The sequence below is a fragment of the Misgurnus anguillicaudatus genome, chromosome 17 (genome assembly GCF_027580225.2).
Source record: "Misgurnus anguillicaudatus chromosome 17, ASM2758022v2, whole genome shotgun sequence".
Classification (NCBI taxonomy): domain Eukaryota; kingdom Metazoa; phylum Chordata; class Actinopteri; order Cypriniformes; family Cobitidae; genus Misgurnus; species Misgurnus anguillicaudatus.
The window spans coordinates 30230803-30244572 of NC_073353.2; the positions used below are offsets into that span (position 1 = coordinate 30230803).

General features: G+C 37.0%; 1 protein-coding gene across 3 annotated transcripts in view; it reads right to left on the minus strand.

The window, feature by feature from the left end:
* Positions 1–13770, minus strand: part of sema5ba (sema domain, seven thrombospondin repeats (type 1 and type 1-like), transmembrane domain (TM) and short cytoplasmic domain, (semaphorin) 5Ba) — a 215993-nt gene that overhangs the window by 20028 nt on the left and 182195 nt on the right. For 2 of the 3 annotated variants that reach the window (XM_055214581.2, XM_055214582.2), the window contains exons 16-19: positions 12319–12466; positions 10971–11196; positions 4432–4644; positions 1169–1339 (exon numbers count right to left, since the gene is read on the minus strand). In XM_055214581.2, coding sequence (XP_055070556.2) covers positions 1169–1339; positions 4432–4644; positions 10971–11196; positions 12319–12466 — 758 coding nt within the window. The remainder of the gene's footprint in view (positions 1–1168; positions 1340–4431; positions 4645–10970; positions 11197–12318; positions 12467–13770) is intronic. The other variant, XM_055214584.2, reaches the window with a different exon arrangement.

Sequence of the window (13770 nt, forward strand, 5' to 3'; positions counted from 1 at the left end):
ACTAGTCTAAAGTCAGTGGCGCGTTGCGCGTGGTTCATTATGCTATTTTAAGGGCGCATGCTTGACCATAATGTATAGCGTGCACTACTATGCTTATCTAATCTACACAGATGCAACAGATATTTTTGCAAAACATAAATTGTTACAATAAAAAATATTAACACATGAGATAAGGGAAATCATTGTGGTGAGCATTGTGGTGATAGTTTTTATTTATTGTGTGGCTGCGTTTAAAAAATTCTCATGCAAATAACGATTAAAATACGATTAAGTTTGTTGTGTGGCTGTATTTCGTTTATTATGTTTATGTAAATAATAATTAAAATGTTTTCATAAGAAACCTTAATGTATATGAACTTGATTTGTAAGTGTACTTTGGGGTTGGACCTTGCTTGCGTTTCTTGTGTCCGATTTCAAAGCCCCCAAACCCTTTCAGCGGTGAGGGTGGACGCAGCGATGTCCTCTGCTGCCGTCAGGTCGTGTGTAGAGGCAGATCCACCTCCCGTTACACGGCGTGCCCGATTTATGCTGGCAAGCTTGGGATTCCGCCGTCTCCTGACATCATTGTAGTGCTTGGCGCAACGATGGGGATGCCAGCTGATGAGACAATTGTGGCTTTTCCACGCCTGTTTAACCGACGCTGATTTGGGCGGGTTTCTCCTATCCCCATACAAAACAACTTCTCTATAGGCTTCCATAGTAGGAATAAAATGAACTATCCCTTTAATTAGGCATAATTTAAAGGCAGAGGTTTGAAACTGCTCAACTGCGCACAAGTTCAAGATCATTTGCGATTTATAAATTTTACATCTGAAAGAAAGGGATACATGCGTTTTCTGCGCATGAGTTAAGTTTATTAATCACACATACACATTTTTGATAAATGATCGTAAGATCAAATGTAGGATGGTTTCTACGCAACATTTTATAAATGAGGCCCCAGGTGTCAATCCATTTACTGTACATACTATATAGTACAATGCTACAAGTGAATGTTTCAGAATATAATGGTAATAATAGGCATTTATGGAAAGACGACAAGGTGAGAAGCAACCGTATCTGTATCTTGTGCATACAGGCAGAGGTAGAGCATTGCTTTTGGACCTTCAAGGTGATACAAAACTTAAATGTTTTATCATTCATGGCCCTGCATTTGAGCCGATCTTACCATCACAGGTGTTCGTGTTGCAAAGGGCCTCCTCTGTATGCAGACCGATGCAGATGTCCCCTCCATTGGCAGGGGCGGGGCTCGTGCACGTGCGGGTTCGTTGGTAATGCCCGCCTCCACAGGGCACTGAACACTGCGACCATGACGACCAGCATGACCAGGCGCCGTTAACTGCACAGACCAAACACGCATGGACAAATACGACATACAAAGACAAACACAAAACAATCAGGCAAGCGGGGGGACGCAATCATCCAAGCATCAGATAAGCGGATACGAATGCAGCCCAAACACAAAAACAGAGTGGATGCAAACACCACGTACAAATACAAACACAAAACAATGTCTAACAAACGGGCAAATGCACAAAACAATTCAAAAGCAGACGGGGCAAGCAAACATCTGTTATGGGATGTGATGGGGATCCAGACATTCCCTCTTTAAGACAAAAGGGGATGTCCTTCCGAGTTTCCAACAGCTTTCCGAGATAGCTCCCCTTCAAAAACCTAATTCTTAGGTGGAGCAAGCAGCGGTTATTTAATTCTTTCTTTTGTTTACCCGGCTGAAAATCCTGCCTAAGATGATAGCCGTGTTGCAAAAGACGCAGCTGTTTTGGTCATTAGCTGCTCTGAGTTCCAGTGGATTTTCTAGTCGAAGAAAACTGATCAGTACAAACTGCTTTAGTATTTTCCTTTCGCTGTAACAACCCTCATCAGACTGATGGGAAAAAAAGTTATCAACGGCTTCTTCTCCCTGCCCTGGAAAGCACCATTTAACTTCAGTAGATTACTATGTGTGTACCAGGGCACGACTGAAGGGTGACCAGTTATGATCACAGCGAGTCCAGTGAGTGCATGTCTGGGATCAAAGCGATGATTAAAATGGTTGGATGTTGCTGATATAAAAGCTTTGTTTTAATCTATGTCCCCAAAACCTCTCTCCTTACCGCCCCAATTTTCAATCGTATTCTTTCTTCCTGTCCAAGTGAAAAGCTTTGGGCAAAGGCATTTTGCTGCATAAAGAGCTTAGATTGAGTTTAGAAGAGCTTAGAAAGTGGCTGTATATATGTCTATACTGTAGAAACATGTCAACCTTGTGTCTAAAAACTCTAGGATTAATTATCAAATATGTGGGTATGGCTTTTTAAAGGGACACTCCTTTTTTTGAAAATAGGCTCATTTCCAGCTCCCCTAGAGTCACACATTTGATTTTTATCATTTTGGAATCCATTCAGCTGATCTCCGGGTCTGGCGGTACCACTTTTAGCATACCTTAGCATAATCCATAAAATCTGATTAAACCATTAGCATCGCGCCAAAAAAATAATAATAGTCTCGACATTTCCCATATTTAAAACTTGACTCCTCCGTAGCCACATCATGTACTAAGACCTACAAAAGTGAGGCAATGATATTACGCAGTGCCCGAAAACAGTCCCCTGCTATTGAAAGTAACCAAGGGGACTATTTTCGGCAGCTGCGTAATATCATTGCGCCTCCTGCAGCCATGTTACGTCAGCAAAGTCCTTGATTATTACGCCAGAATAAGAGTATAGTTCCTAGCCATATCTGCCTACGGAAGAGTCAAGTTTTAAATAGGTAAAATATTGAAACTCTTTGATTATTTTTTAGCATGATGCTAATGGTCTAATCAGATTCAATGGATTATGCTAAGCTATGCTAAAAGTGGTAGCGCCAGACCAAGAGATCGGCTGAATGGATTCCAAAACAGTAAAAATCTAATTCTCAAGGGGAGCTGGAAAATGAGCATATTTTCAAAAAAAAGTGGAGTGTCCCTTTAAAAGGTGGAGTGTTTCAATTTGTCAATGTTGTAACATTGTTTCAAGTGTGCAGACACAAGTGTAAGTATACAATGCAAACAGTTATGGTATTCATACATAGGTTTTTGTACCGCTAAAGAGTGTATAAAAGCATGTTTAAAACACTGCTGAATTTAGGGGGTTTTAATGTGGTAAAAAAAATTAATTTTATTAAAAAAATGTGCTTCACAATGCCACAGAAGAACGATTTTTGGTTCAATAAAGAAACTTTACACTCAAAGGACCTACGTTTCACAAAAGATTATTGCTGTAAAGAACCAAGAGTGTAACCCTGAACTTCCCTGAAAAAAAATTGTTTTCCAGTGCAAATATCTAAAAATTCTTATAATCAAGATCCACTTGAGAAGCAAAATTAGCAAAAACTAAATTTGCAAAAGCTTATGCTTAAAACATAAATAAATCCCTGAAATAGGGATACAGTACATTATATTGAGGGGGAAAACATTTCAATGTTTTTTTTTCCGCTGATATATATATATTGAGAAAAATAATGATAAATAGATGACTTAATGTTTGAGATTAATTAATGTCTTCCTTGGATTTCTGGCTCTGGGATGCCAATAAGAGGAAAATAGTTGTGTGATGATACACTACTAAAAATACTAGGGTTGGGTTGTAATTTAACTTTTCAACCGAATATGTTGGGTTGTTTTAACCTATTGTTGGGTAAAATATAAACATTTTCTGGGCAAATTTAACCCAGCAGCTGGGTTTGTCCCTTTTTGACCCAATGCTTGGTTGATAATAACCCAGAGTGAATTATAAACCTCTTGTCATTAATGGATACTAGCATATGTTTATGAGGTGAAATGTTACTCTGACCATTCTCATATAGTATAGCAATGGCAAAGGCAATAGTTAACCTTTAAAAAAAAATTATTGCAAACATGCACATTGCGACACTTATACTGAAGCGATGTATTAAGCATCTTGTGTTTAAGTTTATTTTTCTAAGAAATCCATTTTTTTTGCGGTTTGAATTCTGAAATTGGATACTTTCAGAAGTTTTTGTGGGCAAGCATAACCAATTTTCTTTGAGAAAATTGCAATTCTCTTTGGCTGCATTTCGCTCTTTTAAATGAGGTAAACACCAATTTCAACAGACACCTGGAGCTAACTTGAAATACCATTCAGAAATCTTGTAATTTCGCAGAACGGGAAAGTGTTTCCGATTTAACCTTGAGCTTACGTTTGTTTGGAATTATAGTGAAACCGCTTGATTTGAACACAGCAGGTCCCTGTGGGGCTTCTCAGCTTTCCATTAGCTAATGAAATCAGTAATACACTTCACACACTCTAATGGAAGCAGTGGCTTTTCTGTCAAGATGAGCAGCTACCTTGAGTGTGACCATATGTGTATCTATTCATTCATAAAACTGAATGCGTGTGTTTGCGAGTCTTCTCGTATCCATCTGTGTGTTACCTGGACAGGGCTGTGAATTGCAGTCCTGATATTCCACCGGAGAGCCCCGGCAGGCGGTGGGAACGCTTTTGCCCTCTGCGGTGGTGCAGGAGCGTTTTCGGGTGCGGTAGCCTTTGGCACACTCCTGAGTGCATGCTGACCAACTCTCCCACGACGACCAGGCAGATCCTGTCAGTCGCACACCAGGTGACCTGATGAGCTCCTCCACCAAAGCTGCAAAAATACAATTTTATACACATTATACCATGTTGCTTTATGAACTACTGCAGATAAATTCAAAGATCAACCTACAACCATTCCAAATCCTGACTCGAGATTAAAGTAGCAAACTAATCACCTTAAATCTAAATCACACCTTAAATGTGTTAGTCCCTATAAACATTTCCTTGCATTTACATTTATGCATATGGCAGATGCTTTTATTCAAAGTGACTTACACAACCTTAAAGGATTTACTCACCACCATGCAATCCAAATTGTTGATGTCTTACTTTGTTCAGTCGAGAAGAAATTATGTTTTGTGAGGAAAACATTTCAGAATTTTTCTCATTTTAAAGACTTTAATGGACCCCAACACTTAACAGTTTGAATGCAGTTTAAAATTGCAGTTTCAATGGACTCTAAAGGATCCCAAACGAGGTATAAGGGTCTTATCTAGCAAAACAATTGTCATTTTTGGCAAAAAAAATAAAAAAATAAAAAAATTCACTTTTAATCCACAACTTATCCTCTTACTCCGGCTGTATGACGTGCCACATATATGTGTAACATATAACATAAGAAACGCACATTTGCGGACCATTTTAAACAATAAACTGACACAAAGAGATTAATTAGTATCATTCGACATACAACAACGTCGGAACGGTCCTCTTTCTCTACACTTGTAAATACTGGGGCCTAGTTTCGATACTTCATCCGTGACCTCTTGACGTGATGACGTATTACGTGAGGTCGCGCTGGCGCGTCACATGACCGGAGGAAGACGAGAAGTTGTGGATTAAAAGTGCATATTTTGCAAAAAATGACAATCGTTTCGCTAGATAAGACCCTTATGCCTCGTTTGGGGTCGTTTAGAGTCCTTTGAAATGGCAATTTTAAACTGCATTAAAACTGTTAAGTATTGGGGTCCATTAGAGTCCATTAAAATGAGAAAAATTCTGGAATGTTATCCTCAAAAAACATAATTTCTTCTCGACTGAACAAAGAAAGACATCAACATTTTGGATGACATGGTGGTGAGTAAATTATCTGGATTTTTTAAGAAAATTTACTAATCCTTTAAGCTATACATTTTTTCATCTATTTGTCCATTTTCTAATTCCTAAAGTGTAATTTGCTTCTTCGTTGTCAACTACATTACATGTGATATCATTTGCATCATTAACAAAGTCATGTGGACTGTAAATCATACCCTAGGCTTAATACATTCACAGCAGTCTTTCAAGATAATGGCCATAATCTCCTACCATATTTTTTAATGCTGTTTTTGCCACCAACAGTATTAGACTTTAATTTAATAGTGTTTCATTTCAAAGGTTGGCATTTCCTTGATAATTCAAGGTTAGTTAAGACACCATGTCATGCTGTTTTACACAGCATCTCTGACAGAACATTCTGGACACCGCAACCTACACAAGGTGAATTCTGACACCCTGTTGCTTCTAATGCATTTAATGTTCACCATCAAACACTTGCCGTCCTCTAAGTCCAGACAGACAGTTACAGGTAATCAATGAGACTGCAGACATGCAACAAAGTTGGCAAGTGTTGAACTCTTGACGCAATACTGCCATCGACCTGGCTGTTTCAGATAAAAACCAGAACATCAATTAATGTTTACATTTACGTATTTTGGCAGATGCTTTTATCCAAAGTGACTTAAAGGACATCACAGGACATTCGAGCTATACATTTTATCAGTAGGGGTGCGCAGGGCAAAAACTAACGCGGGGTTAGTTGTAACACGGACTGTTTACATAGGGTTGAGCATTTTGTTTTTCCGGTATTTTTTTCATGCTGCCAAAAGACGATCTCCCGCAAATTTTTGCAAATGTATAATGTTTTTCCAGAGAGTTATTGATGAACGAGTGTTTTGGTGGCATGTAAGTAAATCCAACCAAATCCAATGCTATGTCATATTAACCAGTGCCTTGTTGACTAAAACATAGCATCATTTTGAAATATGTCTGCAGATCTTAGCAACTTCTTTGGTGGGCTTGAAAATATTTTGACCCAGCGGGGTTAATTGTAGCGCTGTCTCACAACTAACCCCTCAGCACTTACGATATGAAAACCTCTAAAGTTAGCGTAATTCTTGCCGTTGTTTTAAATAGGCTACACACGAATGATTGCTGGCTGCCAACAAAAGAAATGTGCCTGTCTTTTAAAAATTGCGTGTCAAATTTATTTTTGTTCATATCTTTAATATTGATTGAATAAGGTCACATCAAAGATTGAAATCATAATGAAATGAATGGCTTAAACCAGACTTTGATGCTCACTATCTTAGAATTTGATTTTGAAACTGTAGTATGGTTATTATAGACTAGGTCACATATAAAAAAAAATTGTCATAATTGTGCTGCTTTTCTCACATATTTAGACATTTGTAATCCATTTATAATTGAACTATTGTTAGAAAAAAAACTGGATGAATGAATACAGTGTGGATACCTGTTTATTATAGGCATATATATAAACAATATCCACTTCAAGTATATAGACAAAATAGTATTGAAATATTTGCCTGGAAACTTAATTTTTAGCAAGTGTTACAACTAACCCCCTGCCTGTTACAATTAACCCCACCTATGGGGTAAGTTGTAACGTTTGCACTTCTGTCATGTTTGGTGTAATTGTCAAAGAATGGTAAGGACTAGAAACAAATTTGAAATTTAAAAATATAATGAATCAAACTCAAATATTTTTTGAATGATTGAGCCAAAACCAAAAAGTGTTAGGTTGTGCCTGCTCTCCCCTATGTGTGCTCGCTGGGATCACACACAGATGCAATGCAATACCAGTTGAGCTACAAAAATGTTTAAGTTTTAAAACATTGCGTTAGCAGCACAAAAGGTCATGGGTTTGAACCCGTGGAACACACATGCATATGTAATTTACTCTAAGTTTTTTTTAGATAAAAAGCATCTCCCAAATGATGAGAAACTTTGAGAGACTTTTGCCATATACCAAACACTCACATACAGTACCACTTTATATTCTGCTGAAGTCAGGTCTGTAAATGGCTTACGCTCTCTGGCACCTGAAGTACAGTATTAGCACTTTAACACTCAGCCCTGGTACAGTTTGGATTGCTATTGTGGAAAGCCAGTCTCTAGAGATGAGGCATAAATAGTTGCTACTTATAACAGTGTTTCAGTATAACACAATGTTTTTGGTCTCCATTAAGAGTAGGTTACATCTACCTGTGCACAAGTAACTGAATGGTTAAGTCAGGGGTCTCAAACTCAAACTGGCTTGGGGCCATTTTTAAGACAGACGTTTCATCGGGGGGCCGCAGAGCTATTTTAACGTTCAAAAAAGTACAATGTTTCTGTAAATGTCATGTTTAATTTCTATTATTTAATGTATAATAATACTTGAAAATATATAAGCAATGGTTTTATCTTTTTAATATACATTATTTTATAAATGTAGCCTAAGTAAATCTTTTCTTAATCTTATCTTAACTAAGACCTATTAAAACCTTGTACTAAACTAACACATTTAATTTCTGTATACATTTATAAACTATTATAAAAATTACCACCAGTAAGTGTTTCTGTTTTGATTTATTTTGGATTGTTTTCAGTCATAGTATTGACTTCATTATGTTCTTTATTATTTCAGTTTTCATAAATTTTCTATTATATGTGGGAAAATATGAATAATTGAAAGTGATCCCATAACTTTTGAATTAGTCCATGTTATATAAGATATATTGGACAGAAAAAATAATAGTACTGCTCTATGTGTAATTGAATAGTAAGCTACATAATAATATATTATACTTCATTATATATAGCAGTATACATACTTTTATCTTCTTTACATTTCTCCTCATCTTTTCTTTTCTTAACCTGGGCACTTTGATGGCTCTTTTCTTATCTGTAGTTTAAAATGTGTTGCATTACATCCACCGCTCTGCCTCCATATGTGGTGTTTCCATTAGATGCTGTGACGTGAGGTGAACTAAGCCCACCGCAGCTCGATCTTCTCTGAGTAACAGCTGATATCCACCCGGAAGTAAGAAATCTTCTCTAGACAAACACTACAAAGTCCCGACCAGATTAACTGATCGCATGGTGACAATGGTATGATTGACGCGAGGTTCAGTTGAGGAATTAAAATCCGATCACGCATTCAGTGATCCTCGACATCACGGAGCGTGCGGTTCATGGCTGCGTAGCAACCGGTGACGCGACCCACGCCCCGGAGCGCAACTTCCGCTCTCGAGCACGTTGGAAAGTAATGCTTTGACTCGTTTTAACGCGTTGTTAGACGCGACATGTGAACGAACGCTTGAACGTTTAAATAAAAAATCAAACGAATATAAAAAAAGTTAATAAAAATCTTTCTGCGGGCCAGATTATTTTATATTTTAGAAAGTTGACGCGGGCCGCAGAGAGGGGGAGGGCGGGCCGCAAATGGCCCGCGGGCCGGGAGTTTGAGACCACTGGGTTAAGTACTCATTCTGAACTGACGTATAAAAGCTACTCGACTATGCAACGAGATGCTTAAAATTTTTATAATTTTATAGTTTTTCCCACATAAAATATACACCCTGAACAATAAAGCTGCTACAAAATGTTCAAAGAGGTGTCATAAAATAATTAGATGAACAACGGCGCACAAAATGACCGTGGATCACATTTAAACTTGGGTCCCTTGTGAGTACTTGGACCTGAATACAACACAATTTTCACATAAATCACAGCGCCCCCTAATGTGTGGTAAGGTTTCTTCATTTTTACATTCTGAATTTCATCATTTGCAATGTTTCTAGTTGCCTCTTTAGTTTACTACATCTTGTTCAAGAAAGTGGATTTTTTTAATTGAGTTTTTGCCAAAAAAGCTTATAGGGCACTTATAGGGTTTTGCCGCGAAAAACAGTCAAAATTCTTAAAGGTGACATAGAATGATTGAACGGAGTATTTATCCTTGTTCTGTGATGTGACATGTAGACAAAAACATTTTTGTTTGGGTCTGTAATGCCTTAGAAGCTTCCTAAAAACCTCTCTTAGATAGCTCTATTACGGTGGGGGATTTTAAACAAGTGGTTTTGCACCTATTTGGCTCCCCCTACTGGCTTAACTTGCAATCTCATTACTGATTGGCTGACTTTGTTGCCACTCAAAAAATGTAGCCAATAATTTTAAAGTGGAGGGGCAGTTAAATGCCTGTGATGTCATAAGCATCAGTTTTTCAGATTGGGCTGTTTTCTGGCTGACATTTCTAAAAGAGGAATTTCTATGAGACTGAGATGTTTAGCATGTTTAGCACTTTTTGTATGTTTGTGAATGTGGGTAGACTACCATTATTCAACAAAGACAAGGTAAAAATGGTTTTTCATTCTCTGTCCCCTTTAAATACCAATAAAATGAATAAAGTGAAATTTGCAAAAATAAGACATTTCAATTACTGACTAATAACATTTTAATTGCCATTAAAGGGACAATAAGTAGGATTTACCCCCATCTAGTGGTAAAATTGTATTTTGCATTAAAACGAATAGTGCTGTCTAGCCCCACGCTTTTCCAAATTCGTGTTGCAACTACGGTAGCCGTTATGTAATCACTGATCTCCTTGTCCATCTTCAGCTGGTTCACGTGTTCTGAATGACAACACGTTGTGGAAACACTTTGGTAGGTTAGTGCTTTTTGTCCCTCTCTGCTTATAAGGCTGCATAACGATTAATTGCGACTAATCGTTTGCAGAATAAAAGTTTTTGTTTACATTATATAAGTGTGTGTACTGTGTATAATAATTATGTATATATAAATACCTAACATGCATGTATATATTTAAGAAATATTTACATGTGTATATACATTTTTATATTTATATATAATTAATATTATATATAAATATTACTACCTTACATATAAATATATATTTTTCTTAAAGTTATACATAAAAATGTGTGTGTATTTATATATACATGATTATTATACACAATACACACACTTATATAATGTAAACAAAACTTTTATTCTGCAAACAATTAGTCGCAATTAATCGTTATGCAGCCCAAGTAAAGAGAAGAAATTCTAAGCGTACAAAGAAAAGTCAGATCATCGGCAGAGGTCATTTGACACCAACGAGGACATATTTATGAATAAAGACATTGATTTTGATTAATAAAACACTTAAAACCCTACTTATTGTCTAACTAAATTCTTTATGATCATTTTATTATTTAAAGATGGGATCGTTTAGCACCTTTATTTGTAAAAATACATGTTGTTAAAATTACGCTTATTTGAAACAATGACGACTTTTTACATAAGTGTCCAAAAAAGCATCTATTCACTCACTGTCTGTTTCGCAGGTTACCGTCCCATCATTTGGACAGTAGCGCGTCTCCACCTTTCGTTTGCCCAGCTGCAGCTCATGAGGATCAGCCAGTTGTGCTCTGCAGATGTACCGTACTCTCTGCTCCTGTCTCGCCCCTCCTTGAGTTATATTTACAGGCACCCAGGGTGTCCACGGGGTATTACGTCGCACCTCCGGGCAAGATTCCAGGTTACATGCTTGGTACTCCTGCAATACAAAGATGATTGACATGAAAAGAATGCAAAACATTTGTGACATCATCATCCAGTTGTTTATATTGTAGCAGGCCAACGAAAGACAGACACTTCACTTCTCATGAGACACACGGTGCCGCGCGGCCCAGCATTCATGAGCCATTACCACGAACTGTTAATAAAATTTAATGGCTCTTTGCCAGACACCCCAGGGAGTGTTACAGTTCTTCGCAAGGAACGTTAATTTGAGTCCTGATTAAGTCGATTAAATCTGAATTAATTGCAGTTCTTAAGAGAGTTGGAGAGCGTACTCCGAGAGACAAAAATCTGTCCGATTTGAAACATAAGAGGATATGAGCTGTTTCAAATTATGTGTCATGATCTGACTCCTCTAAACTTAGAGGTAGTTTTTGTTTAGTCAAAAGATGCATTAGAGCACATATTTAATGAAAAAACATATTAACACATAGGGATGCACCGATAGGATTTTTTTTGGGCCGATACGATAACGATTTAAACAGACAACTTCTGACGATGCGATACCGATATTAAACACTTGTATACAATACTATACAGTTGGTCTATTAGCTAGTTTATTTCTGCATCAAATAATTTTTACTGAACATGGATTGGATCTAATTAACATTCAACTGACCAACATAATAAGAGAGGCACAAAGTAAGCTAAAACAAATATAATAAAACAGCATGACAACCTTCAAAGGTGGTTTTTGCTATTCAGCATTTATTTTATTAACAACATTAACTCATTTTTTTACATATAATGGATTTCTTTATGCAGTTAATTAATAAACAATCAGTATTGGCCTTTCTCGTGCTATTGCCGATATGCAGATGGTTTCAAATTCATAAAAATCGGCCGATAAATATCGGCGGCCGATACATCGGTGCATCACTATTAACAAATCATCATTTAAATGACAAATTCTACATTTTTCATTGAAATATTTTCCATTGCCTCAGAAGCAATGCTGCTAAACGGCACCTCCGTCAAAAATGAAATCCAACTTCAATGCTCCTAATCTCATAAAAAACATCTGAGAAAGAAAGCTCCTGTTATCATGAGAAAGCAGGAGGCGTCTGTGTGTAAGTGTGTGTATTTCAGGTGTACGTACCAGAGCACAACCTGGGCAGCTATTTCCATTCTCACAGTTCCTGGAGCGAGAGTGAACTCCTCCTCCACATTCAGCACTACACTTAGACCACGGCAGCCACGATGACCAAAAGATAGGCTGAGGACACGACACCTTCTCATTGCAGAATCTAGTGAGCATATAGAAAACATTTCAGTGCTATCGAGAGCTTAGAGAGACTCACAGATAGAAAAAACCCAGGAGGGATATAAACTTAAACAGGCCATGTATCATAAGAAATCACATTTTTTTAATCTTTTGGAGAAGTCTTTAAAACACAATTTTTAGATATCAAACGCAAAACGTCCTCTCTTGCTAAGATAACACAAAAAACAAAAACAAAGTTGAAACTTTATTCTTTCAGCCAAACACAGTCTGAGTTATATTAAATAATATCCTGGCTCTTCAGCTTTATAATGGGCTTGAATAGTGATCCACTTTTAAAGCTCCAAAAAGCACATCCATCAAAAACTAATCCATAATGTCTAAGGCAAAGTGATGGTTTTTTGTATGGAAACATTTATATTTAAAACTTTATAAACTGCAGCCATAGAAAGCTAAATAGAGCCAGGATATTATTTAAAAAGCCCATATTATAAAAATCCACTTTTGTTTTGGCAGTGTATGAACATTACCACCCTACAATGAAAGAGATCCACCCACTCCTTCTTTTTTACCCTAAAAAAACAATAGCAGTCTCATTAGACATCCTTCTTAATCTCTTGTTAATGTGAAGTCACACTAATAAAACCCCGCCCATGGCAACTGACTGACTGACTGACTGACTGACTAATGCAGCTAAAGAAACTATTGTCCCAGACTGTATTGACAGAAATCAGATCTACTTTAAAGTTCACCTATTTCATTGCTAAAAAACAACTTTATTTTGTGTATTTGGTATAATACAATGTGTTCACATGGTTTATGGTAAAAAACACATTCTTTTCCACTGTACATTTTTGTAGCTCCAGATACAGTGGGGAAAATAAGTATTTGACACATCAGCATTTTTATTAGTAAGGGGATTTCTAAGTGGGCTATTGACACAAAATTTCCACCAGATGTAGCCATTAAGCCAAATATTGAATTCATACAAAGAAATCAGAACATTGAAGTATACAAGTTGAGTCATAATAAATAAAGTGAAATGACACATCAAACGCATTGATTTTGTACAAAACTCATTGATCTGAAAAGCGTTGTGTCCCTGATTGGCCAGCTAATCTATAAGTTGTGATTGGCCTGAATACCTCTGATGTCAGCAGAAAATGTGACGCTCCTTACCATGTTTGAAAGATTAGCACACAATACAATGCTGACAGGAGTCCAAGCGGGAGGAATTATGATAATGTTGGTATTGTCTACGTCAACAGGCCTAAGTAAACCGTTGCCTACAATCAATTTGTTTGTTGTAGTCCAAAAAAAGAGATTTAC